This window comes from Gopherus evgoodei, chromosome 1 (assembly GCF_007399415.2).
Source record: "Gopherus evgoodei ecotype Sinaloan lineage chromosome 1, rGopEvg1_v1.p, whole genome shotgun sequence".
Classification (NCBI taxonomy): Eukaryota; Metazoa; Chordata; order Testudines; family Testudinidae; genus Gopherus; species Gopherus evgoodei.
The window spans coordinates 268,634,012-268,659,312 of NC_044322.1; the positions used below are offsets into that span (position 1 = coordinate 268,634,012).

Here is a 25,301-nt window from a genome sequence, read left to right on the forward strand (position 1 = left end):
GCATGGGTGGCAGAGTAAACAGTAAAATCTTCTGACATTGAACTTAACAGATCTGATTCGGACACACAACAGGAGGGCGCACACACTGGTGGAGAAGAAGGTGGCATTTTTAGTCATTTCTCAGAGCAGAACTGCAATCTAAGGCAACCCACACACTAGCAATTTACAGTCTTATGATTTTGTGTGTGGATATTACAGAGGGTGCTTTGTGTGTGTGCACGCATGCATGTGTGTGCGTACAGTGGGCCTGCTCTTGGCTCTAGTATTTCATAGTTCAGTTGCATTGTCCTTTAGGTCACACAGGCCTGTTAGCACTCTCACTGGCCCTCCTAATTCCACTCCCCTTGGATAGTCCACATGTAGGATGCCCATGGTGAGTCGTGTGGGCTGCTTGGTGAATACAGACTTTTCAGACATCTCTATCTGGGCCAGATTCGCATCTAGTGCAAACAGATGTAGTTCCATTAAAGGGAGTGGAGCAATACCAATTTACACCAGCTGAGATATCAACCCTGTTTCTCCCAGTAGCAGCTAAGAGGATCCTTTGACAGCAGCAGCATTTTCACCAGTCTGTGCGTGATACCCCTTCCAATCCCTCACTCATGTCAACTGCTCCCCAACCTCTAGCAGCAAAGACCTAGAGGAACTGAATCTTTACAGAAAGAGCAAGAAAATTTAAGGGGTCCCTGGGAAAGGCTACTTAAGGATCAGATGGCGGGGAGGGATTATTCAGGTCCATCCCCTCCTCCACCCATCTTACCAGGAATGCAAGGTATTATCATGGATATGGGGATAGCAGGAAGCCTATTTCCGCCTGCCCCCCTCTACCTCTCAGAAATCATGGGGACTGAGGGTATGTCTACATCTACAATTTTGCAGCGCTGGTTGTTACAGCTGTATTAGTACAGCTGTATAGGGCCAGCGCTGCAGAGTGGCCACACTTACAGCAACCAGCGCTGCAAGTGGTGTTAGATGTGGCCACACTGCAGCGCTGTTGGGCGGCTTCAAGGGGGGTTCGGGGAACGCGAGAGCAAACCGGGGAAGGAGACCAGCTTCCCCGCGGTTTGCTCTCGCGTTCCCCGAACCCCCCTGCCAACCGCAGGGAAGGAGACCTGCTTGCTCGGGGGTTCGGGGAACGCGAGAGCAAACCGGGGAAGGAGACCTGCTTGATTACCAGAGAGGCTTCCTCAGGTATGCTGGGATACCTGCTTATTCCACGGAGGTCAAGAAAAGCGCTGGTAAGTGTCTACACTTGATTACCAGCGCTGGATCACCAGCGCTGGATCCTCTACACCCGAGACAAAACGGGAGTACGGCCAGCGCTGCAAACAGGGAGTTGCAGCGCTGGTGATGCCCTGCAGATGTGTACACCTCCTAAGTTGCAGCGCTGTAACCCCCTCACCAGCGCTGCAACTTTGTGATGTAGACAAGCCCATAGGAAGACTGAACTCAAAACTCCTTGCCCTGATTAGTGGTTTCCAAGAAGTGAGAGGTTTGTGCCTATCAGATAATGGAGCAATAAAACGCAGACAGACAATTTACCATACATCTGAAAGCTATAAATAGGAACATCTGGGAAGAAAACTAGGAATACACATTTTAACTAGAGTGAAATGCACTGGAAGCTTTTTGGAAGGACATAGTGCAAATAGGACAGATATTTTGTTAAAAAATACAGGGATTATCCCTTCTAAATAGGAGCAGCTGGCAAAGAATACCAACTCCACCAAGTAAAGGAATGGATAGGCTAGCAGGGTCTATCTAGTGACAGTTCACATTGGGTCTAAGCTTCCTAGGCTAGCTGCTTACCATTAAAGAGGGAGGTGGCTTTTGGGACCGCCGTCCAGGCAGTGACATTATATTACCCTGCACTAAAACTAAATATACTGCCATGCCCCTCACTGTCTCCATCAAAGTGCATGAAAAATTTTGCTTCTGAACGTACCGCTTCCGATTCAGTGAACATACAAATCTTCAGGTATAAACAAGAATGTACTGGACACAGCATCCAATGATCAGAGTCTCCAACCTGCCCTCAAGACATTTGACTGTGTCACATCAAAACCAAAAATATTTCATGTTAAGCCATCTGTGCATCTCTTCTCTCTCTCTCTTCCCATACCTGTGATCCCCAGATGTTGCCAGACATTGGTCCATAAGATAAATACAACACTGTCTTTGAGCACTGTGGGCTCTGCACGGACAAAGGAGAAGCCTCCACCTCACTGAATCTCAGCTTCTTACTTATCCTCCAGAGCACATCGGTCCCATCAGTCACAACAGATCTGAGCAGGTCTTTGGCAATATGTGGACTGCTGGAGGGATGGGCAGGAAGCCAGTGGCACATGAAAGAGGTTGGAATCCTGCTGCAGATGTGTGTTACAGTATTGTCACAACAGTCCCCATGAGTTTCAGTATGAATTGGGAAAGGTTAAAGTTCATCCTTGGTAGTCACAAGATAATGTAGGGGGCTACTTGGTATCACGTGATCCTTCAGCAACTGGTCACGTGAACCCCTCTGGCCACCAAGCAGTTCATCTGTAAAGTGCGTAACAGTGTGGTCCTCCAGTAGGCCGGCTTCCACTGCATGCTGCCTAAGTCTTTTGTTACCCACAAGCCCTTGCATTCGCATGTATCCCTGCTGACAAAAGGGAGGCAGCTTCTGGTGAGTCAGAGCAAACAGGAAACAGGACTCTACAAATAAAACCAAAAAAAGATTGTGTACAGATGCTCTGTAAATGCTTAATAATTCAGGGTCTCCCAACAAGTCAATCATTCGAAACCAAAAGGATAAAGGTCAGGGACAGTGATAGCACTTCTCCAGCAAGCACTCTGGCTTGATTAATCCAGAGTAATTAATTGTCTCCCACAAAATATGTAAATTCAGAGAGGGAGGAACAGAATTTGAGATTGAAACCTGGTTCTGCAATTTGGTAGCTCAGAAGTGCTTCCCTCTGTGGCCCCATGAAATTCATATATAGGTTTCCTAACCCATTCTCCAGCTCAGGAGGTGAGAGACTGTAGTTTTCCAGCTTTGGTATCACAGAGTTCTTTTCTCTCATCCCACAAGCTGTCCCTACTGTTTCCAACTGAAAGCAGCTGTGGTACTTGTCAGCACAAATCTCATTTCAGATGGAGGAGTAGGGAAGCTGAAGCCTGTGTGGTATTGAATCAAGACCTAGCATACACTCGCAGAAGACAGGACTTGCCAAGGGGCACCCTGCTGTCCCTCCACCTCTTGGGGCATTTAAGATCATAGGCCATTTTGGAATAGGTGAGCTCCTGATATGACCCAGCACTTCTTTCTGTTTCATGGAGTGCATCCAACTAGTAGTAAGATTTCCCAGCTACCCAGTAGTCAGAGAGATCTTTCATGTTAACTAAACTGTTGGCCTGTTACCGTCCTATCTCAGTCAGAGATGTCTCCCATCCCCCATTTCCAGCTAGCATCCAGGTTACCTGCAAAGAAGCTGCGCAGATCAGTGTCCAGGCAGTTCTCCAGGAAGCGTCTAAGTGGGAGGATATGGGCGTTTGGGGCAGTCCAGTCTGTCAGGAAATCCTCCACAATATGATGGACAGCATCTGGGCGGGGGAGAGGCCAGTCTGGAGGACGGAGACTCATCTCACGCACTGTTGACAGAACAAAGGAAAAAATGTGCTTTTGTCCTCCTTTTCCAGAATCAAAATGAAATTCGGAAGAGCTCAAGGAGATGGGAAGTTAATACTGCAGCAGCTATTCCAGCTTCCGGGCCTGACCCCCTCACCTTGCAACAACTTCGACACTGCATCTATTCTGATCTGCGGCACAAATCTCAGCTATTCTAGTCCTGAACTGACTCTCAGCTCTGTCAATACCCCTTACTCCTGCCCTGCAGCACTCCCTGCTTTTTCAGTCCTGGGTGGATGGATGCACACGACACCCACCATTACTATTTTAGCTCTGATCCCTCTGAACCAGCCAGTCATGCCAAACTGTGCTTAGGCTTTATGTTATTATTAACCAAACTCACTTCCCTTGTCATCCATGCCAGAATTTGAAGTTAGGTCTCTGGAGGTGAAATGTCAACACTCTAATCTTTGGATTCTTCCAGGGAAATTTATTGTGTGCGCTTTTTTATTTGCTTTGATGTTATGCTGCTTTTAAATCTTGCTCTTGGCTTCTTTCATCAGAGCTGGGGGTTCTCCTGTCAGTATACGATGTCTCAGAGATGGGTACACCACAGGACAGCAGTTGAGTTGGGCAACGCCACTAGGCACCGCAGTACTTACACAACTCAGAAGTCACATGGTGTGACGTTGTACTCTATATGATTTTATGAAAGTATGCTGATGAGTATGAATATAATGTAACTGGAATATGCTTCATGCAAAAGGTCTCTTGTAAGGTATCATTACAAAGCTTATGATCTACTGAGTGTGATCATCCTATTTGTATAAAGGTACCACTCTTGTATCTGACACTAGAAATATGAAATATAACTCTGAGGGCCTATTGTAATTATGCAAAGTGTGGGCCATTAATGGTGGTTTGGAATCTTGATGGCTCCCATCAACCAGGACAACTGACTGCAGACGGCTCTGTTTTACTTGTAAGTCTTTCTGTATACCTGTGCGGTGGCAAGTGGGTAATGAAGTCTAACATAACATGTAATCATGTCACCTGAACTGGAATCCATCTTTAACCTGGTGCTTCTCCATTGAAAAGGAGAGGGTGGAAACAGGAGCGTAGCCAGGTGGAGGGAACAGGCGGAGCAGGGAAAAAAAAAAAAGGTGTCACTCGCTGCAGCACTTTTACTGTTGGGGTGGCGCTTCGGGTCTTCGGTGGCGGGACCTTCACTTGCTCTGCGGGTCTTTGGTGGCATTTCGGTGATGAAGCTTGTGCTGCCGAAGACACTCAGAGCGAGTGAAGGGCCCACCACCGAAGTACCGCCGAAGACCTGGAGCGCTGCCCCGTCACTAAAAGCGCCACAGCGGGTGGCGCCTTTTTTTTCCCCCAGCTCCCGGGGGAGTAAAATTAAAAAGGCAGCACTTGTGCTCAGTGGGGGAGCGGCCGCTGCAGCTGGGTTTTTCCTATGGCTACCAGTTCATATCAGTCTTTAGACCAGAATGAAGGCCCTGAATCGGTTTAAGCTTGGACTATTTATCCATAAGTCCTTTATTTGTCTGTTGGTCAGTAGATTTGAACCAGAATATGTGAGCCTTCCCAGGAAGTGTTACTTCTCTGGAAATGTTATAATCAGTGATTTCCCTAAATCATCCTCTACTGTTTTCACTTCCTGGAGGAGCTGTTGTAGCCCAAAGATATTGCAGGAAGTTGCCATATCTGACACCACTCATCAGTGATGTCTTCTGGATGACTGAAGAGCAGTGCTGATGAGTTCCAAAGGAACTTCCCTTCCCTCTTCCATTTCTTTATTTTGTATTCTTATTATTTGTCCTACAGTAGGGCCTAGGGGCCCCAGTCCTAGACCAGGACTTCATTGTGCCAGGTGCTGTACAAACAGATGATCCCTGACCCAAGAGGCTTCCAAAGATCAGACAAGAGAAAACAACTTAATATACACTGATGGGGTGGGTGGGTTACAAGTATACCATGAGCACCTGCAGCAGTGGCTAGTATACCACAGGGGAACAACTTCAAAGAAGCAGGGGAAGATGTCTAGGATGGGCTCAAAATTCCCTCTTGTCCTGAGCCATCCTTAACTTTCCATCTTGTACATATGGGATAATCAGGGTAGAAGGGTGAGGAGGGATGCTTGTCAGCTTACCTGTGGGGAGTTGTTTGTAGTAATAAATAACAGGATGCAGAAAGTTAGACTGCCAGGCATGTTGTGCCTCCCCCACTGCTCGGTTGTAGTAGAAGACATCCTTGTCAGCCCCAGAGAAATTCTTCCCATACTCCATGACGACAACAAAGAGCCCATTGTGGGCCTTTCTCCCTGTGTGCAATTCCAGCTCTGCCAGGATCCCGACTGGATACTCCTCCAAGTACTCAAATGCCGCGGCATTCCTAGGAGTCACAACCACATTCATGAGATCTTTCTACAAGGAACAATCTAATCAGCCAACAAGGGGTTAAGGCAAATATATAGGACCCAATATATCCTCATTGGCTGAGGCCCCTGAACACCATCAGATGGTAATGATTTTCAGTCATTATTCATCTGGTTTGGCCCACACCTAGTGATGTAGGGATTTAAAAAGCTCAATATCCTATTACAAGTCTCCATTATTTCCAGACCAAGGGACCCTTCTCCCCAGGGCTTAAATCCAGCCGAAGACATCCGGTGCAGAGTCCTGGTGCACCCCATGGGGCTGGAGCTCGGACCCTTGAGGCTCCAGGAAATATTTGGGGAGAATTTAAGCCCTGCTTCACTCCATCCAAAACGGAGACAGCCTATCTTGTTGAAAGCTTTTCACCAGGAGCATTCAAAGGGGAATCCAGAAATACTGTTTTGACTTCAGCAGGAGTTTTTGGTTTGTTTTAGCCCCTAAAGAGAAGGAACTCATTGATGGAGCAGAGTGCCGGGAATAATTACTCACTCACTCTCTCAGCAGAATGATGTCACCCAGGACACTGAACATCTGGTATAGTCCAGATGCCTCATTCACCCGTTTTATGATGGAATTTGTCAGCTGTGTAATGGGGTAGACTGATGATGGCCAGGGGACTCCATGGTGACGATGTTCCAACAAGCGATGGACAGCACGAGCTAGGATAGCAAATCAAGAAAGAAAAAGCTCCCTTTAAAATACAGCTCACACCTTTAAGATACTGAATCACATAACAAGGAGACACATACAAGCAACATCAGGACAGACAAGATTGATACTAGACTATAGCAAGTCATGTGATCTCCACCTCAGCCAATCGGCACTAAGAATTCTCCCCAGGATTGCTCACGCTGAGTGGACAGTCCTCAGAAAGTTGAGGTGATCCTAACCGGCTGGAAAGTAAGGGAGTTCTCTTTGTGAATCATTTCACCAGAGCAGCAGTCTCTCTCAAGTATAAGAATTTTCAAAAAATATTAACGCCTCTGCCCAAAACTCTGCTCCACAAAAGACCTCTCACCCACAACCACTCACAAGACAGTATACCTGATGGCAAGAACTTATGCATTGTGTTGTATAAATAAGAGACAGAAGGCAAGAGATAGGAAGACAAACTCGCAAACAAAGACAAAACAAAAAATGACATAACTAAAAGACAACAGATATGGGCCAAAATCTTTTCCACAGCATGTCCTTCACCTCATACCTTGCTGTGCAATCGCAAACTGGATAGATCACATTTTCACAATGAGGGCTGTGTGATATACTAAAGACTGAAGGTGATCAGGTAACATTCACTAATCCACTACTAGCCTGTGACTTGTTCCTTCCCACCTCAGCCCTTCTTTCCCAACTTTTGCCCATTCTGTACATCCAACGCTCACTTGTATATCGGAATCCATGGATAAAGCCCCCAGCAGATTTCCTGAAGTCGATAGAGTGGCTAGCAGTGCCCAGAACAAAGAGCCCCTGGGTGCCTCTTGACTCATAACTGGGTTTGATCAGAGGATACTTCTTCTTATTCCCTTTCCCTGGCATCAGTCTAAGAGATCTGGGTGCACAAAAGAGCAGATTAAGCCAGTCAGGATGGGGAGATTTGAGGGTAGGTGGCTGAGTGTGTCTGGAGGGGCATAGGTTATGGCCTGGTCATTTTCAAAGATTTCGCTTCCTGCTCCCACTGCCCTCAGAAGGGTTCATTCCTTTCTCCAGCCAGGAGCACAGAGAGGGAATTTTATTAGAAACCAAGAGCACTAATTTTAAGGTGGTTTTGTGTGGGGGTCACATTTGGGTCTGAGACACTTGACACAGTAACACTCCCAATTAAAAGAAAGCAGATTTACTGATATTGTTTCCAGTCTGTATTAGGAGACAAGCCAAGGCAGAGAGTGACAAGAATGTGCGCTGAGGGATGACGATTAGGAAAAAAGCTTCGCTGTATGGATCAGGATCTGTACACCATTGATGCAGTCACCAGCTGACAATACCCACGGGACATCAGGGCCTTCAGCTCCAGAGACATAGGTCTCTCCCCAGGAAGTCAAGGAAGCAGGTCTGCAAATTCAAATAACTCCACTCACTTAGATCTGACATCCCATCTGGTAGAGAGCAGTGGTACACATTTTCTCACACACCCACATACATAATCTCACTTCCTCTGTTCCTTCTTCCTCCAGGCCCAGGTTCACCCTCACCTGTTGTATATGGAGAAGTCAAACTTCCAACCCAGGCAGCGGATGACACGGTCGTAGGGTGCCCGGGTGGCAAAGTTGTCCAGCTCATCCTGTGGGAGAGTGATGGATTCTGCACCTGCACTGCTGTTGCTGTTTTCCAGATAGAATTTGAGAGTGATGTGCAGCTTCCCTTTCTTATCCTTGACAATAGCCAGATCTTCCAAGTCACCCTCCAGAAGCCCATCCAAAGACTTCAGCTGGTATGTATCTAGGAGTCCATTGTTAATCGCTCTGAGGAACAGGGAGAATATAAGAAAGAAGAGGGATCTGGGGTTCAAGAACTGCTCCTGGAAACATGACGAGTGTATTACGCATCCTACGATTCTGTCCCGAAGCACACTACAGCTATCCCACAATTGGTGCCTTTTGTGTCTGTGGGAATTTGGTGCTGATGAGATATACTAGACTGACAGTGCTGGAGATAGGTATCCTTTATGTACCACCCAAGCAGGTACAACATACATAGTGGCAATGTAAGCTTCCTTCATACTGCCTCACCAGTACACCTCACAGCAATAAAAGGAGAGCTCAGTCTCCATTCTATCTATGGCCCCCATTCCTGGAGTATCTGAGTGTTTCATGGTCATTAACGTGTTCATCTTCTCAACACCTTCTTGAAGTAGGGTAGTGCTATTATCCCCATTTTACAGGTGGGGAAGCGAGGCACAGACTAAACTTGCTCAAGGTCACACAGGGCATCTGTGGCAGAGCAAGGAATTGAACCTGGGTCTCCTGAGCTGGTACCCTAACCACTGGACTATCCCTCCATGGTTCATCAACCCTGGCAAGCAAGAGGCCAATTAGTGATTGTAATGATGACCAGGGCCAGCTTTAGGAAGTGTGGGGCCCAATTTGAACACTTTCGGCGGGGCCCTGGCAGGGATGACTTAAAAAGAAAAAAGTGTAAAAAAAGGCCTTCCATTTCTTCCATGTATTATTTACTTTCCATAACTATATAAATAATGAAATTGTATATTATGTACATTGCATCATATATGCAGTTGATTGGTTATTAATGACTGCCATTTCACATGTGTGGGTCCCCGCCACTCCCTGGGGGCGTGCACATGTGTGGGTTCTTGCTGCTTCCTGCCCCCCTCATTGAAGCAGGTGTGCAGGTTACTGGCCTGGGAACTGCAGGGCAGCAGTGGACATGGGGCTGGTTCAAGGCAGGACAGGGGGTGACTGGAGGTAGGGTCTGGCTGCAGGCAGGGCAAGGGGTGCGGGGCTGGCTGGAGACAGGAGTATGGGACTGGCTGGCTTCACGCAGGGGGGGTGCAGCAGGGGTTGGCTGGAGACGGGGCAGGGGGTTTGGTATGGGCTGGCTGTGGGCAGGGGGTGCAGAGCTGGCTGCAGGCAGCGGGGGGCGGGGCTGGTGCGGGCAGGGCAGGGGGTGCAGCAGAGGCAGCTGGAGCCACAGCCCTTTAAAAAGCCCCCAAGCCCCCCGCTATCCCAGGGCTCTGGGGGCTATTTAAAGGGCCCGGGACTCCCCTGCTTCTACGCCGCCCCGGACCTTTTAAATAGCCGTGGGAGCCTTGGGGAATGCATGGGGGCGGCGGGGCTCCGGCGGCTATTTAAAGGACCGGGGTGGCAGAGGCAGCTGGAGCCCTGGCCCTTTAAATAGCCCGCAGAGCCCCCTGCTACCCCAGGGCTCTGGGGGCTATTTAAAGGGCCCGGAGCTCCAGCCAGGGGCACGGGGCTTGTCGCGCTCCGGCCACAGCTCCAGCTGGGGCCGCGGGGCATGTCGCGCTCCGGCCAGAGCTCCAGCCAGGAGAGCAGGGCTGCGGGACTTGTCGTGCTCCGGCCACAGCTCCGGCCAGGAGAGCGGGGCCGTGGGGCTTGTCGCGCTCCAGCTGAAGCTCCAGCCGGGGCCGCGGGGCTTGTCGTGCTCCGGCCAGACTCCAGCCAGGAGAGCGGGGCCGTGGGGCTTTTCGCGCTCCGGCAGACTCCAGCCAGGAGAGCGGGGCCGCGGGGCTTGTCGCGCTCCGGCCAGAGCTCCAGCCAGGAGAGCGGGGCCGCGGGGCTTGTCGCGCTCCGGCCAGAGCTCCAGCCAGGAGAGCGGGGCCGCGGGGCTTGTCGTGCTCCGGCCAGAGCTCCAGCCAGGAGAGCGGGGCCACGGGGCTTGTCGCGCTCCGGCCAGAGCTTCAGCCGGGGCCGCGGGGCTTGTCGCGCTCCGGCCACAGCTCCAGCCGGGGCCGCGGGGCTTGTCGCGCTCCGGCCAGAGCTCCAGCCGGGGCCGCGGGGCTTGTCGCGCTCCGGCCAGAGCTCCAGCGAGGAGAGCGGGGCCGCGGGGCTTGTCGCGCTGCGGCCAGAGCTCCAGCCAGGAGAGCAGGGCTGCGGGACTTGTCGTGCTCCGGCCACAGCTCCGGCCAGGAGAGCGGGGCCATGGGGCTTGTCGCGCTCCAGCTGAAGCTCCAGCCGGGGCCGCGGGGCTTGTCGTGCTCCGGCCAGACTCCAGCCAGGAGAGCGGGGCCGCGGGGCTTTTCGCGCTCCGGCAGACTCCAGCCAGGAGAGCGGGGCTGCGGGGCTTGTCACGCTCCGGCCAGAGCTCCAGCCAGGAGAGCGGGGCCGCGGGGCTTGTCGCGCTCCGGCCAGAGCTCCAGCCAGGAGAGCGGGGCCGCGGGGCTTGTCGCGCTCCGGCCAGAGCTTCAGCCGGGGCCGCGGGGCTTGTCGTGCTCCGGCCAGAGCTCCAGCCGGGGCCGCGGGGCTTGTCGCGCTCCGGCCAGAGCTCCAGCCGGGGCCGCGGGGCTTGTCGCGCTCCGGCCAGAGCTCCAGCGAGGAGAGCGGGGCCGCGGGGCTTGTCGCGCTGCGGCCAGAGCTCCAGCCAGGAGAGCGGGGCCGCGGGGCTTGTCGCGCTCCGGCCAGAGCTCCAGCCAGGAGAGCGGGGCCGCGGGGCTTGTCGCGCTCTGGCCTGAGCGCCAGCCGGGGCCGCGGGGCTTGTCGGGCTCCGGCCAGAGCTCCAGCCAGGAGAGCGGGGCCGCGGGGCTTGTCGGGCTCCGGCCAGAGCTCCAGCCAGGAGAGCGGGGCCGCAGGGCTTGTCGGGCTCCGGCCAGAGCTCCAGCCAGGAGAGCAGGGCCGCGGAGCTTGTCGCGCTCCGGCCAGAGCTCCAGCCAGGAGAGCGGGGCCGCGGGGCTTGTCGCGCTCTGGCCTGAGCGCCAGCCGGGGCCGCGGGGCTTGTCGGGCTCCGGCCAGATCTCCAGTCAGGAGAGAGGGGTTGCGGGGCTTGTCGGGCTCCGGCCAGAGCTCCAGCCAGGAGAGCGGGGCCGCGGAGCTTGTCGGGCTCCGGCCAGAGCTCCAGCCAGGAGAGCGGGGCCGCGGGGCTTGCAGCGCTCTGGTCAGAGCTCCAGCTGAGAGAGAGTGGGGCTGTGGGGCAGCCACGCTCCCGCCGGTGCTTTGGTCAGGGGAGCGGGGCCATGGAAGATCCTGGAGCAGACAGCAGCCAGGGTAAGTAAAAAAATTTAAAAGGGGCCCTCTTAGGTGCGGGGCCCGATTCCCAGGAATTGGGCGAATCGGCCTAATGCCGGCCCTGATGATGACAGATTTTAGGACTGTTTCCATTAGGAACTGTCAGAGACTCCCCCTACCAACTCATTTCACAGCTATGAAATAGACAATTTTCAGTAACTGCAAACCTGGGCTGGATTAAAACATGGACCTAAAAGTGAAAGGCTCCATATCCCATTACTAATCCTCCAAGACATTAGTCTGCTGCACCAATCTGGCCAGTCTCATCAGCCAATGGCAATTTCACTTGGTTAATATTCAATTCACATTAAAACCATGAAGGAGACCAGTCTCATACCTTAAATCTCCAACGTAGTGGGTGGCCCAAGAGAGGCGAACGCGGGAGCGGCTCACCATATGTATGAAATTGGTGACCCCCAGAATGTTCTCTGCTGTCTCAAAGGCAGAGTTCCCTCGACCCAAGATCAACACACTCTGGCCAGCAAAGTCCTCTGGGTTGATGGACACAGATTCATAGCCCTCAACATATTCGGAGCCTGGGAAGTTTACCACATTGGGAACCCATGTTCCAGTGGCTACCAACAATAGGCTGCAAAGAGACATGATGAGAAAGCATTGTCAACATTAGGGAACACAGAAACTGCCATATAAGATCTCATCCACCATCCCACCTCCTGTAATACAGGATTACACTACTGCTACCTTGTTCAGTGTAATGTTCTGCAGCCTGCCATACTGACCCAGCTATTTAATGCATTTTCATTGCTCAGTACTACATAGTATGAGTGGAAGCGTCATCCCAACTTCAATTAGTAATCTGCTTATTCTCAATACCATGAGGGTCAATAACCCTTATAATTTTATCCTAGCAAAGGCCATTGCAGATGTTATGCATAAATGTCTAATCTTCTCCAAGTCTCTCTAAGCTTTATGTATTTAAAAAAAACCAATGCCAGTGAATTTCACAGGTTAAGTATATGGTGCATGAAAAGTATTTCCTTCTACACATTTTAAATTGTTGCCTTTTAACACAGTATATGGAGTGCTCCCTGTTATTTTATTATGAGACAGAAAACATCTCAATTTAAAAGAATAAACTAGACGATAAAGTAAGCAGAATCATCTCACAGGCCCTCTGTTCCAACTGTTATTTAATGTTAGGGCAACATCTAAGAGTGGAAAAGAATATCAAATAATCCTGACTGGCAGCTCTGTCAACTGTTCCAGTTCTGAGCTGTCCACACAACTCTACGACAGCACCTCATTCCTAACTGGTAGCATCTCATTATTCCAGTTCTGCCCCAAATCCACCCTTCAGACAAGGCACCTCAGTCCTGACCTGCTAGTCCAGTTCTGGGCTCCTAACGAGCATCTGGAAACACAGAACAGGGTTTAGAATACAATCATCTCAGACTCAAAACTTTCATGGTTTTATGCCAAAATGGTTGTTTACTGAAACTGCTTTACCACAGGAATAGAAATAACACCTGTCAGCACTTCAAACTTCTGCAGTGTGATGTTGCTCAAGGAAGGTGGCACTTTTTCAAGAATTATGTCATGTCACCTACAACCCAACGGTAGCTATGTACTAGGCTCGTGGAAAGCTGCATAGCCGACCAGGCCCACTTTGCTGGTTACCTGCATCTGTAGTTCTGGCTGTTATGGTCTGTAAGAATGAAGTAATGGCCATTCCATGCCTGTGAGTCCCTCTCCAGTCTCACATGGATGATGGCAGTGTTGTATTGAACCTGGAGCTCCATCATGGAAGCAAAGTCTTCAAGGTAACGCACCATGGTGTCAGCCTCAGGGAAGAAGTCATGAGAGTAGTGTCGGAAAAGCAGTCGGCTGTCATGGCTGAGAAGGGAGTTCCAGTCATGGCGAAGATTGAATTCGCTGTTGGACTTGCCAGTGTGTCGTTTGTTGATGCTGATAAGCTTGCGATGGCGTGGATAAAGGGCAAAGAAGCTGCCAGGTGCATGGCTACGCTCAAAGACCACATAGTCCCGGCCTGCATGTTGGAGGAAATAGGCCATCTGCAAGCCCGAGGGGCCAGCACCAATGATGCAATAGTTGTGGTGTGGAAGGGTGGAGGCACCGTCAGTGCAGGAAAAGCCCATGAAGAAGACAAAGATTAGGAGCAGGCCCCATGAGCATTGGGCAGCAGGCAGGGCCATCGGCCAGCTCTATTCAAAACAAAAACCCAGTCACAAGAAACTTGCAAGAGCCCAGTGGGGTTACAAGTAAATGACTCCACCGCTCAGCTTTGGGGTGAATCCCCCTTTGCACGGGCACTGCAGACCTCCCAGGCGCTGCTATGGATGCACCTTGTCCACATCTGGCCACCTCCTTGCCCAGTCTCTGGCACTAAACCCTCACCCCTCTCTGGTACTCCTCCATCTTGGTAGACCCCCACATGACCAGGGGGCACAGACCCCAAAATAGGGAACAGGGACACAGCCCCCTAAGGGAACTCCCCCCCACTCAAAGGGAAAGGCAGGTGTCACACACCTGCACACACACTGCCTGACTCCACCTCAGCCAATGGGGAACAGGGATGTGAAGCCTCTTGTCAATGGGGCAAACCACCCCCTCTCGCCCCAATCCATCCCAGCCAATGGGGACAGCGGATGTGAACCCTCCAGCCAATCAGGAAGTCGGGGGCCGCTGCTCCGCTCGGCTCCCTCAGTGGGGAAAGGTGAACAGAGCCTCACCCGGGCCAATAGGCACAACCCCACTGACCACCCCCCCGCCCAATAAGGAAAGAGGCGTGACCAGCGTCCGTGTGGTGCGTAACATGTGACGTATTGACGCACCTGACCCGTCAGGCTGTAGCGAATCGATGCAGGCAGGTCCCGTCTGTCCGGCTGCCCCGTAAAGGCCAAACTCAGACCATAGAGTCCTGGCGACTGTGGTCCTCCTGCGGCGGACAGACTGTACCCCACCAGCGAGAGAAGTTGCAAGAGCGGCTATTCCTCCCGAGTGGGAGGAGGACACTGGGATAGGAACGCCGCTACTAGCTGCCTGGCGGAGCCCTGTCACGTGATGTAGGAGACTCACTTCCCTGTCAGAGCCGCGCTGTCACGCCCGTGTCACGGGTCGGGGGTGAAGCTTCCCAGCGGGAGTCTTAAAGGGGCAGGCCCAGATGAATTCCCCCCGCTGGCTAGGAGGGGCGGGAGCTGAGCCAGGCCAGGCAGAGCCCAGGGCGCCTGAGGTGGGCGATGAGCCGCAGGGCCAGCACTTGCCCGGGTGAGCTTCAGCTTGGGGCACAGTAGCCTGGCTAGGTGGGGCAGCAGGGGAGCGCCTGCTCCCGAGCCCAGAATTCCCCAAGTGGTGCTGTCGTAAACAGATGGTTAAGGATCAGAGGGGTAGTCGTGTTAGTCTGGATCTGTAAAAGCAGCAAAGAATCCTGTGGCACCTTATAGACTAACAGACGTTTTGGAGCATGAGCTTTCGTGGGTGAATATCCACTTCGTCAGATGCGTGTAGTGGAAATATCCAGGGGCAGGTATATATATGCTAGCAAGCAAGAGATAACGAGGTCAGTTCAAGCAGGGAGGATGAGGTCCTGTTCTAGCAGTTGAGGTGTGAAAACCAAGAGAGGAGAAACTGGTTCTGTAGTTGGCAAGCCATTCACAGTCTTTGTTCAATCCTGAGCTGATGGTGTCAAATTTGCAGATGAACTGAAGCTCAGCAGTTTCTCTTTGAAGTCTGGTCCTGAAGTTTTTTTGCTGCAGGATGGCCACCTTAAGGTCTGCTATAGATGGTTAAGGGTTAATGTCCCTTTTACCTGTAAAGGGTTAAGAAGCTCTGTAAATCTGGCTGACACCTGACCAGAGGACCAATAGGGGGACAAGATACTTTCAGATCTTGGTGGAGGGAAGTCTTTGTGCTTTTTGTTTTGTCAGTTGTTCGCCCTGGGGACTGAGAGGGACTTGTCATCAGTCCAGGCTCTCCAAATCTTTCTGAACCAGTCTCTCATGTTTCAAACTTGTGAGTAATCAGCCAGGCAAGGCGTGTTAGTTTTATGTTTGTTTTCTTAACTTGTAAATGTTTCTTTTTGCTGAGAGGATTTTACCTCTGTTTGCTGTAACTTTGAACCTAAGGCTAGAGGGGGTTTCCTCTGGGCTATGTGAATCTGAGTACCCTGTGAAGTATTTTCCATCCTGATTTTACAGAGATGATTTTTACCTTTTCTTTCTTTAATTAAAAGCTTTCTTTTTTAAGAACCTGATTGATTTTTCCTTGTTTTAAGATCCAAGGGGATTGGGTCTGGACTCACCAGGGATTGGTGGGGGAAAAGGAGGGGGGATGGTTAATTTGTCCTTGTTTTAAGATCCAAGGGGTTTGGATCTGTGTTCACCAGGGAATTGGTGAAGCCTCTCAAGGCAACCCAGGGAGGGGAAAGTTTGAGGGGGAGAGGGAGTGTGTCAGACACTACATTTCTGGCTGGTGGCGATGTTACCAGATCTAAGCTAGTAATTAAGCTTAGAAGTGTTCATGCAGGTCCCCACATTTGTACTCTAAAGTTCAAAGTGGAGGAAAAAACTTTGACAGGGTGAGCAGTGGTTTGGGATTTTTTTTTTTTGGAAACTAAAAGCCAGTAGGATTTTTTTTCCTCTCCTTTCTAGCTACTTAGAAAGCAGCCTGAAGGCAGAGGTGTTAAGTTTTTAACAAGGGTCTTTGTTAAAAGGAGGCTTCAAGCTGTTAGCAAGCAGCCAGCAAAAGGAATTTACAAGCTGAATTGTTTTCTTTCTTTCTACCTCTCAGGTTTAGCTAGTTAGAAAGTCTCTGTTAACAAAGCAGTCCTGAGCTGATTGCATCCCAGTTTCAGTGAGCTGCAGAGGGGTGTGGCCAGCACAGGAAAGCAGAGAAATGAGTACCAAGGAAGCAGTTAAACAGGAACTGGCTAGGCTGAAGGCAGAAGAGAAAGCCAAAGAGGCTGACCACTGGAGAGCTATGGAGATAAAACAAAAAGAGATGGAAGAGAGGGAAAGAGAGAGAAAGCATGAACTGGACTTAGCAAAGGCTAAACAGGATGGACCAGCCAACCCTAACAACTCTTCTCCAGGTACTGTTCCCCATCCCAGAAAATTTCCCACCTACAAGGCAGATGATGATACTGAGGCCTTCTTAGAAAGTTTTGAAAGGGCCTGCCTTGGGTACAACATCTCTGCAGACCAGTACATGATAGAGCTGAGGCCACAGCTCAGTGGACCCTTAGCAGAGGTGGCGGCTGAAATGCCTAAGGAACACATGAACGATTATAATTTTTTTCAAACCAACCGTCAGAATCAGAATGGGGCTAACACCTGAGCATGCCCGTCAGCGGTTCAGAGCCCTAAGGTGGAAACCAGATGTGTCATTTACCTGACACGCCTACCACATTGGAAAGAATTGGGATGCCTGGATATCAGGAACAAGTGCTGAATCTGTGAAGGAGATGGCCTTCCTAATGCAAATAGAGCAATTCTTAGAGGGTGTTCCTGAGGAAATAGAAAGGTACATCCTAGATGGGAAACCCAAAACTGTAACCGAGGCGGGGGAGATTGGAGCCAGATGGGTGGAAGTGGCAGAAAGGAAAAAAACTACTAGCAGTTGGAGTGAATATCAGAGGGGGCAAACTGGAAATAAACCCTATCACCGAGGTCAACCCAAGACCCCACCTACAACTCAAGGAAAGCCCCAGACACCCTATTGTCCCACCTCACCGGTCTCAAGCAACCCACCTTGGCCCAGTGACCAGTCAACTGGGCGATGTTTTAAATGTAATGAACTGGGACATATAAAGGCCAACTGCCCCAAGAACCCCTACCGAGTACAGTTCATTACACCACCATCACACCAAAGATCCCCAGGCCCAGATGCCTCTCAAATACCCTCGGAGCGAAGGGAAACCTTGAAAGTGGGCGGAAAGAAGGTTATCGTGTGGAGAAACACCGGGGCACAAATGTCAGCTATCCACCAATCCTTAGTGAACCCCAAATTCATCAACCCAGAGGCCCAAGTGACAATTCCCCCCTGCATGTCAAAATCTTTAAATTTGTGTACAGCTGGATAGCCTGTCCAGTACAAGGGCTGGTCAGGAATGTGGACTTTTGCAGTCTGTGACAATTATCCCATCCTCATGCTACTGGGGGAAGACTTGGCCAACCAGGTGAAGCTGGCCAAGAGGGTGGGGATGGTCACATGCAGGCAAGCTTCCAGACCCATCCCTGTTCCTGAGCTGTCCACAAGGGCCCCGTCTGTGTTACCAGATACCCGGACAGAGGTGGTGGATCCAGATTCCCTGCCAACAACTGAAAGAGCCATAGTGCATCCAGTCCCAGAACCAGAACTGGAAAAGCAACCAGCACCAGAACATTTGCCAGCACTGACGCCAGCGCTTGCAAACCCATCTACAACCCCAACACCAGAGGGCATCAGCAGGCCTGAACTGGCAGAAGCATCAGACAACCCTACCCAAGGGGCTCAGCCAGTGCCTGAAATATCACATAGTGCACCAGTGGAAAGCGGTTCACAATCAATGGAGACCATCCCATCACCTACATCGCTTCCAGAGGGACCAAGCCCAAGCCCACAGTCTAAGGAGGAACTGATGTCTCCGGCCTCAGGGGAACAGTTCCAAGCTGAGCAGGAAGCAGATGACAGCCTTCAGAAAGCTTGGGCGGTGGCACAGAGCACCCCACCGCCTCTCAGCTCTTCTAACCGATCCCCATTTGTTTTAGAACAAGGACTTTTATACAAGGAGACTCTTTCTGGTGGACACCAGGAAGACTGGCATCCTCAAAAACAGTTGGTAGTTCCAATTAAGTACAGGGTAAAGCTCTTGAGCTTAGTTCATGATCATCCCAGTGGCCATTCTGGGGTGAACAGAACCAAGGACCGGTTGGGGAAGTCTTTCCACTGGGAGGGAATGGGCAAGGACATTGCTAATTATGTCCGGTCTTGTGAGGTGTGCCAAAGTGTGGGGAAGCCCCAAGACCAGGTCAAAGCCCCTCTCCCATAATTGAGGTCCCATTTCAGCGAGTAGCTGTGGATATTCTGGGTCCTTTCCCAAAAAAGACCCCCAGAGGAAAGCAGTACATACTGACTTTCGTGGACTTTGCTACCTGATGGCCGGAAGCAGTAGCTCTAAGCAACACCAGGGCTAAAACTGCATGCCAGGCCTTAACAGACATTTTTGCCAGGGTAGGTTGGTCCTCCGACATCCTTACAGATTCAGGAACTAATTTCCTGGCAGGGACCATGAAAAATCTGTGGGAAGCTCATGGGGTGAATCACTTGGTTGCCACCCCTTACATCCATCAAACCAATGGCCCGGTGGAAAGGTTTAATGGAACTTTGGGGGCTGTGATACGTAAATTCGTAAATAAACACTCCAATGATTGGAACCTAGTGTTGCAGCAGTTGCTTTTTGCCTACAGGGCTGTACCACATCCCAGTTTAGGGTTTTCACTATTCGAACTTGTGTATGGCTACGAGGTTAAGAGGCCATTACAGTTGGTGAAGCAGCAATGGGAGGGGTTTACGCCTTCTCCAGGAACTAACATTCTAGACTTTGTAAGCAACCTACAAAGCACCCTCTGATACTCTTTAGCCCTTGCTAAAGAAAACCTAAAGGATGCTCAGGAAGAGCAAAAGGCCTGGTATGATAAACATACCGGAGAGCAATCCTTCAAAGTAGGGGACCAGGTTATGGTCTTAAAGGTGCAACAGGCCCATAAGATGGAAGCATCATGGGAAGGGCCATTCACGGTCCAAGAGCGCCTCGGAGCTGTTAACTATCTCATAGCATTCCCCACCTCGACTCTAAAGGCTAAAGTGTACCATGTTAATTCTCTAAAGCCCTTTTATTCCAGAGACTTAAAGGTTTGTCAGTTTACAGCCCAGGGAGGAGATGATGCTGAGTGGCCTGAAAGTGTCTACTACGAAGGAAAAAGTGACGGTGATGCGGAAGAGGTGAACCTCTCCACCACACTGGAACGTCTGCAGCGGCAACAGATCAAGGAGCTGTGTACTATCTTCGCCCTAATGTTCTCAGCGACCCCAGGATGGACTGAACGGGCATACCACTCCATTGACACTGGTAATGCTTACCCAATTAGAGCCCCACCCTACTGGGTGTCTCCTCATGCCCAAGCTGCTATAGAACGGGAGCTCCAAAGCATGCTACAAATGGGTATAATCCGTTCCTGTACCAGTGCATGGGCATCTCCAGTTGTTCTAGTTCCCAAACTAGATGTGGAAATACGCTTTTGCGTGAACTACCGTAAGCTAAATGCTGTAACTCATCCCGACATCTATCCAATGCCACGCACCGATGAGCTATTGGAGAAATTGGGACGTGCCCAGTTCATCTCTACATTAGACTTAACCAAGGGGTACTGGCAAGTACCGCTAAATGAACCCCCCAAATAAAGGTCAGCCTTCATCACCCATGCGGGAGTGTATGAATTTAATGTGCTTCCCTTCAGGCTGCGAAATGCACCCGCCATCTTCCAAAGACTTGTAGATGGTATCCTAGCAGGATTGGGAGAATCTGCAGTTGCCTACCTCGATGATGTGGCCATTTTTTCTGATTCATGGGCAGAACACCTGGAACACTTGAAAAAAGTCTTCAAGCGCATCAGGCAGGCAGGACTAACTGTTAAGGCTAAAAAGTGTCAAATAGGCCAAAACAGGGTGACTTACCTTGGACACCAGGTGGGTCAAGGAACAATAACTCCCCTACAGGCCAAGGTGGATGCTATCCAAAAGTGGCCTGTCCCAAAATCAAAGAAACAGGTCCAATCCTTCTTAGGCTTGGCCGGATATTAAAGGCAATTTGTACCACACTACAGCCAAATCGCTGCCCCACTAACAGACCTGACCAGAAAGACACAGCGAAATGCAGTTAAGTGGACTAATGAGTGTCAGAAGGCCTTTACCCAGCTTAAGGCTACACTCATGTCTGACCCTGTGCTAAGGGCCCCAGACTTTAACAAACCATTCCTAGTAACCACAGATACGTCTGAGCTTGGTGTAGGAGCAGTTTTAATGCAGGAAGGATCGGATCAAGAATTTCATCCTGTCGTGTTTCTCAGCAAAAAACTGTCTGAGAGGGAAAGCTACTGGTCAATCAGTGAAAAAGAATGCTATGCCATTGTGTATGCCCTGGAAAAGCTATGCCCATATGTTTGGGGATGGCGTTTCCAGCTACAAACCGACCATGCTGTGCTAAAGTGGCTTCATACTGATAAGGGAAACAACAAAAAACTGCTTTGATGGAGTTTAGCTCTCCAAGATTTTGATTTTGAAATTCAGCACATTTCAGGAGCTTCTAACAAAGTAGCTGGTGCACTCTCCCATGAAAGTTTTCCAGAATCAACTGGTTAAAAATTGTCCTTAAAATGTGGAAAATCTTGTAGTTTTACATAATTAGTAGTATATGTAAAGGTACATGTGTTTTATTCATCTGTTTATTCTAAAGTTCTAGGAAGAAATCACCGCCAGTGTGGTTCCAACTGTCTGAGATTTGGGAGGCTTGTCATAAACAGATAGTTAAGGGTTAATGTCTCTTTTACCTGTAAAGGGTTAAGAAGCTCAGTAAATCTGGCTGACATCTGACCAGAGGACCTATAGGGGGACAAGATACTTTCAAATCTTGGTGGAGGGAAGTCTTTGTTTGTGCTTTTTGTTTTGTTCGTTGTTCACTCTCGGGACTGAGAGGGACCAGACATACATCCACGCTCTCCAAATCTTTCTAAATCAGTCTCATGTTTCAAACTGGTAAGTAATCAGCCAGGCAAGGCGTGTTAGTCTTATGTTTGTTTTCTCAACTTGTAAATGTTTCTTTTTGCTGGAAGGATTTTTACCTCTGTTTGCTGTAACTTTGAACTTAAGGCTAGAGCGGGTTTCCTCTGGGCTATATGAATCTGAGTACCCTGTAAAGTATTTTCCATGATGATTTTTACCTTTTCTTTCTTTAATTAAAAGCTTTCTTTTTAAGAACCTGATTGATTTTTCCTTGTTTTAAGATCCAAGGGGATTGGGTCTGGACTCACTAGGGATTGGTGGGGGAAAAGGAGGGGGGATGGTTAATTCGTCCTTGTTTTAAGATCCAAGGGGTTTGGATCTGTGTTCATCAGGGAATTGGTGAAGCCTCTCAAGGCAACCCAGGAAGGGGAAAGTTTGGGGGGGACAGGGAGTGTGTCAGACACTGAATTTCTGGCTGGTGGCGATGTTACCAGATCTAAGCTAGTAATTAAGTTTAGCAGTGTTCATGCAGGTCCCCACATTTGTACTCTAAAGTTCAAAGTGGGGGAAAAAACCTTGACAGGCGCCTCTTCCACTCGTCCGTGATTTTGGTGGCGCGCCGCTCCGTCTTTTGGTGGCCTTGCGCATGCGCCGCTCCGTCTTCCAGCGGCATTTCAGCGCATGCACAGGGCCGCCGGAAAAAAAAATCTTGTTTGGCTGCCCTGCGCATGCGCTGCTCCGTCTTCCAGCGGCATTCCGGCACGTGCACAGGGCCGCCGAAATGCCGCCAAAGGCCTTGCGCCTTTTTTCTCCGACACTCTTCAGCAGTGACCCTGGCTACGGCACTGCTGGGGCGCTGACGCCCTGGGTTACTGTCAGGGGCTGAACCCTGCAGCAAGGGCCAAGCGATCCCCAGCACAGCCAGTCCCCCTAGCCCTTTCCTCTAAACAGCTGCAGTTCTCAGGGCCTTTCCTGTCGCTGCCAAGTGCTGTGATGGGCCCCCCCCCATTGGACAGGCTTCTGCCCCCTCTGCACGGTGGTATGCGGAGACCCAGCACTGCAGCCACCTGCCACAGAGGAAGGCCGGCTGCACCCACACGGGTTGCTGCAGAGTGCAGCTACAGCGGGCGGGGAAAGGCTCCAGCAGCTGTGCGCTGTAGAGGGGAAAGGCTCTGGCAGGATAGGCAGTGGAGCACTATTGCATTGTCAACAATAGCAGTGTATACATGGGAGGCACAGCTTCGGTGTGCAGAGAGCCATTTAGGGTATATACCCTGGGTTCAGGTGTGTAGGGCACTCTACTCTCCAAGCCATGCATCACTGTCTGCACTGCTCTTTGTATCTGTGCAAGTACTGTACATGCCTCTGTAAGTGTGAACCTCCCACTAGCTGGTGTTAGACATGGTAATAAGTGCCCTTTTTGGGGAAATGGGAAAGAGTTGAGATGGGCTGGAGCTGTTGCTGAAGTCTGATCCTGTTTCCTTTAAGACAACCACACAAATGGGGAGAATAGCAGCAAATATAAAAGAATGCGGCTTGTGTCTCTGATGCCAGCTTTCATTTGCAACCTCACTGCTGGAGAAACAGGCACAGCAGTGTCATCAGCAATGGTGAGACAGGCTTTTAAGGCATTGCTTTTAGTTGCCTTTCTAGTCACAGGGTTGCAACAGTGTTGCAAAAGATGGAATTGCCACCACTGCCTAAACTAGACTATCTTTAGACAGAAGGCTGAGAAAGAGAAGAAATCAAGTGGGTAAGGAATATGATACGAGGGTGGGGGTGACAGCAGGATCCCATGCCTCGCATTCAGCGCTGGCTCCAGGCCCCAGCGCGCCAAACGCGTGCTTGGGGTGGCATGCCGCATGGGGCGCTCTGCCGGTTGCCGGGAGGGCAGCAGGCGGCTTCGGTGGACCTCCCGCAGGCGTCCCTGCGGAGGATCCACTGGTCCCGCGGCTCCGGTGGAGCATCCGCAGGCACGCCTGTGGGAGGTCCACTGGAGCCGCGGGACGGGTGAGCGGCAGAGCGCCCCCCATGGTGTGCTGCCGTGCTTGGGGCATCGAAATGGCTAGAGCCGGCCCTGCTCGCATTCCAGGTGTTTGGGATTTAGCTCTAGCCAAAGTATGTGGGGCAAGGGGAGTCGTGTCATCTAGGTCCCATTTTCTGGCCCAGTTTGGAAGTCCCTCAAGATCCAGAAAGCCCCATGGTGTGATGGTGAAGCCTAGGAGACAATGACATCTACAATCAAAAAGCTCACTTCTTCCAGTACTTGCATCTCCCCTGCTTGCTCTCATTTAGTGAACCCCAAATAAACAATGTCAAAGGAATGGCAACATCCTCCCATTACCACTAACCAATCAAAACTCATCAGTGATTAAACTATGTTTTCTCTAATTTCTAGACTTTGCTCATTCTATTACCTCAACTTGACCCCTTATCACAGTTCTTTTAATGTAAACAAGCCAGATTGTACTAGTCTATTTGTGTCCAACTTTGCTGATTTGTAAACAATTGTATGTGACAGGGAGAATTGGACTTTTGGTACCTTAGACAATTGAGAGTACGGGCTTCTGCATAGCACTGCCCTCCAACCAATAAGGCTAAGGGGGAAATGCTTCTTTCCAGGAGGAAGAGGAGTCTAGGGTAACTCATGGAGAGGGAGCACAACCTGATGCATCTGGAAGGGAGCTGAATTTCAGGCCTGTGTGAAATCTCTTTGCAGGATGCTGAGAAGTAACTCTTGCTGGAAGAGGTTGGTGCAGGGAGAGAAGAGCAGATCAGCATTCCATCTGTATGATCTAAAACAAGGGAAGTACTGTATATACACCACCTGGTAGCAAATTCAGGGGAAGTAGTTTGCCCTAGGAGGTTCCACTATTACAACTGTAGCCACACTGACCAAAGTAGGACTGGTAATACATTGCATGATTAAGAGGGTGGCATTGTAGAATGGCAGAGGCAGTTAGACCTCTATGGCAGGTGAAATGAGTGCTATGTATTAAATTGAAAAGCACTTGGGGATCAAAAGTGCTAATGAAATGGTAATTAGTACCTCCTTCCACTAATACACCAGTACATTGGGAGGCCGGGGAGTAGCAACCTATTGACAGTAGCCTGGAATTAAACTCCCCATCATGGACCTAACCATATCAGCCACAGTATCAGGGGCTTGTTCACCTGCACATCTACCAATGTGATATATGCCATTATTTTAAATAATTCAAATTCTTTTAAAAAACATTGCAGCTAATTAATACTTTAATCAGAATGCCATGGCATTCAGGAAAGCTTGGTGCTTACACCCTGGTTCTATACCATTGAAAAAATGGATTTTTCACCACTGATGTCAGTGGTGCAGAACTGGGCCTTTAATAGTTACTTGTGACATACTACAACTGGACTTGTTAGATATTTAAAATGTAAAATGCCTCCTAGGAAGCACTTATGTATTAATTCTTGTAATATTTTTCTCCCGCTGTATGTGGATATAATCAGATGTGAACATGGGCATTTGTAGAGAATTATCCTGAAGAACAAGGCTGAGGGGAGATATGATTGCTCTCTATAAATATATCAGAGGAATAAATACCAGGGAGGGAGAGGAATTATTTAAGCTCAGTACCAACATGGACACAAGAACAAATGGATATAAACTGACTATCAGGAAGTTTAGACTTGAAATTAGACGAAGGTTTCTAACCATTAGAGGAGTGAAGTTCTGGAACAGCCTTCCACGGGGAGTAGTGGGGGCAAAAGACATATCTGGCTTCAAGACCAAGTTTGATAAGTTTATGGAGGGGATGCTATGATGGGATAGCCTAA

General features: G+C 50.0%; 1 protein-coding gene across 1 annotated transcript; it reads right to left on the minus strand.

The window, feature by feature from the left end:
* Positions 1–1,362: 1,362 nt before the first annotated feature.
* On the minus strand, positions 1,363–15,150 carry FOXRED2 (FAD dependent oxidoreductase domain containing 2). Its single transcript, XM_030545489.1, has 9 exons — positions 14,561–15,150; positions 13,386–13,930; positions 12,085–12,336; positions 8,244–8,513; positions 7,437–7,603; positions 6,548–6,713; positions 5,769–6,010; positions 3,460–3,630; positions 1,363–2,694 (listed from the first exon to the last, which is right to left on the minus strand). Exons 2-9 carry the CDS (start codon positions 13,919–13,921, stop codon positions 2,432–2,434), a joined length of 2,067 nt encoding a protein of 688 aa, XP_030401349.1. The 5' UTR covers positions 13,922–13,930; positions 14,561–15,150; the 3' UTR covers positions 1,363–2,431.
* Between the last annotated feature and the right edge of the window lie 10,151 nt (positions 15,151–25,301).

Coding starts and splice junctions, on each gene's coding strand:
- FOXRED2 (XM_030545489.1), bottom strand. CDS start 13,921: ATGGCCCTGCCTGCTGCCCAATGCTCATGGGGCCTGCTCCTAATCTTT. Junction 6,714..7,436: donor CCATGGATTCCGATATACAA/GTGAGCGTTGGA, acceptor TTGCTATCCTAG/CTCGTGCTGTCCATCGCTTG. Junction 6,011..6,547: donor GACATCATTCTGCTGAGAGA/GTGAGTGAGTAA, acceptor TGTGACTCCTAG/GAATGCCGCGGCATTTGAGT.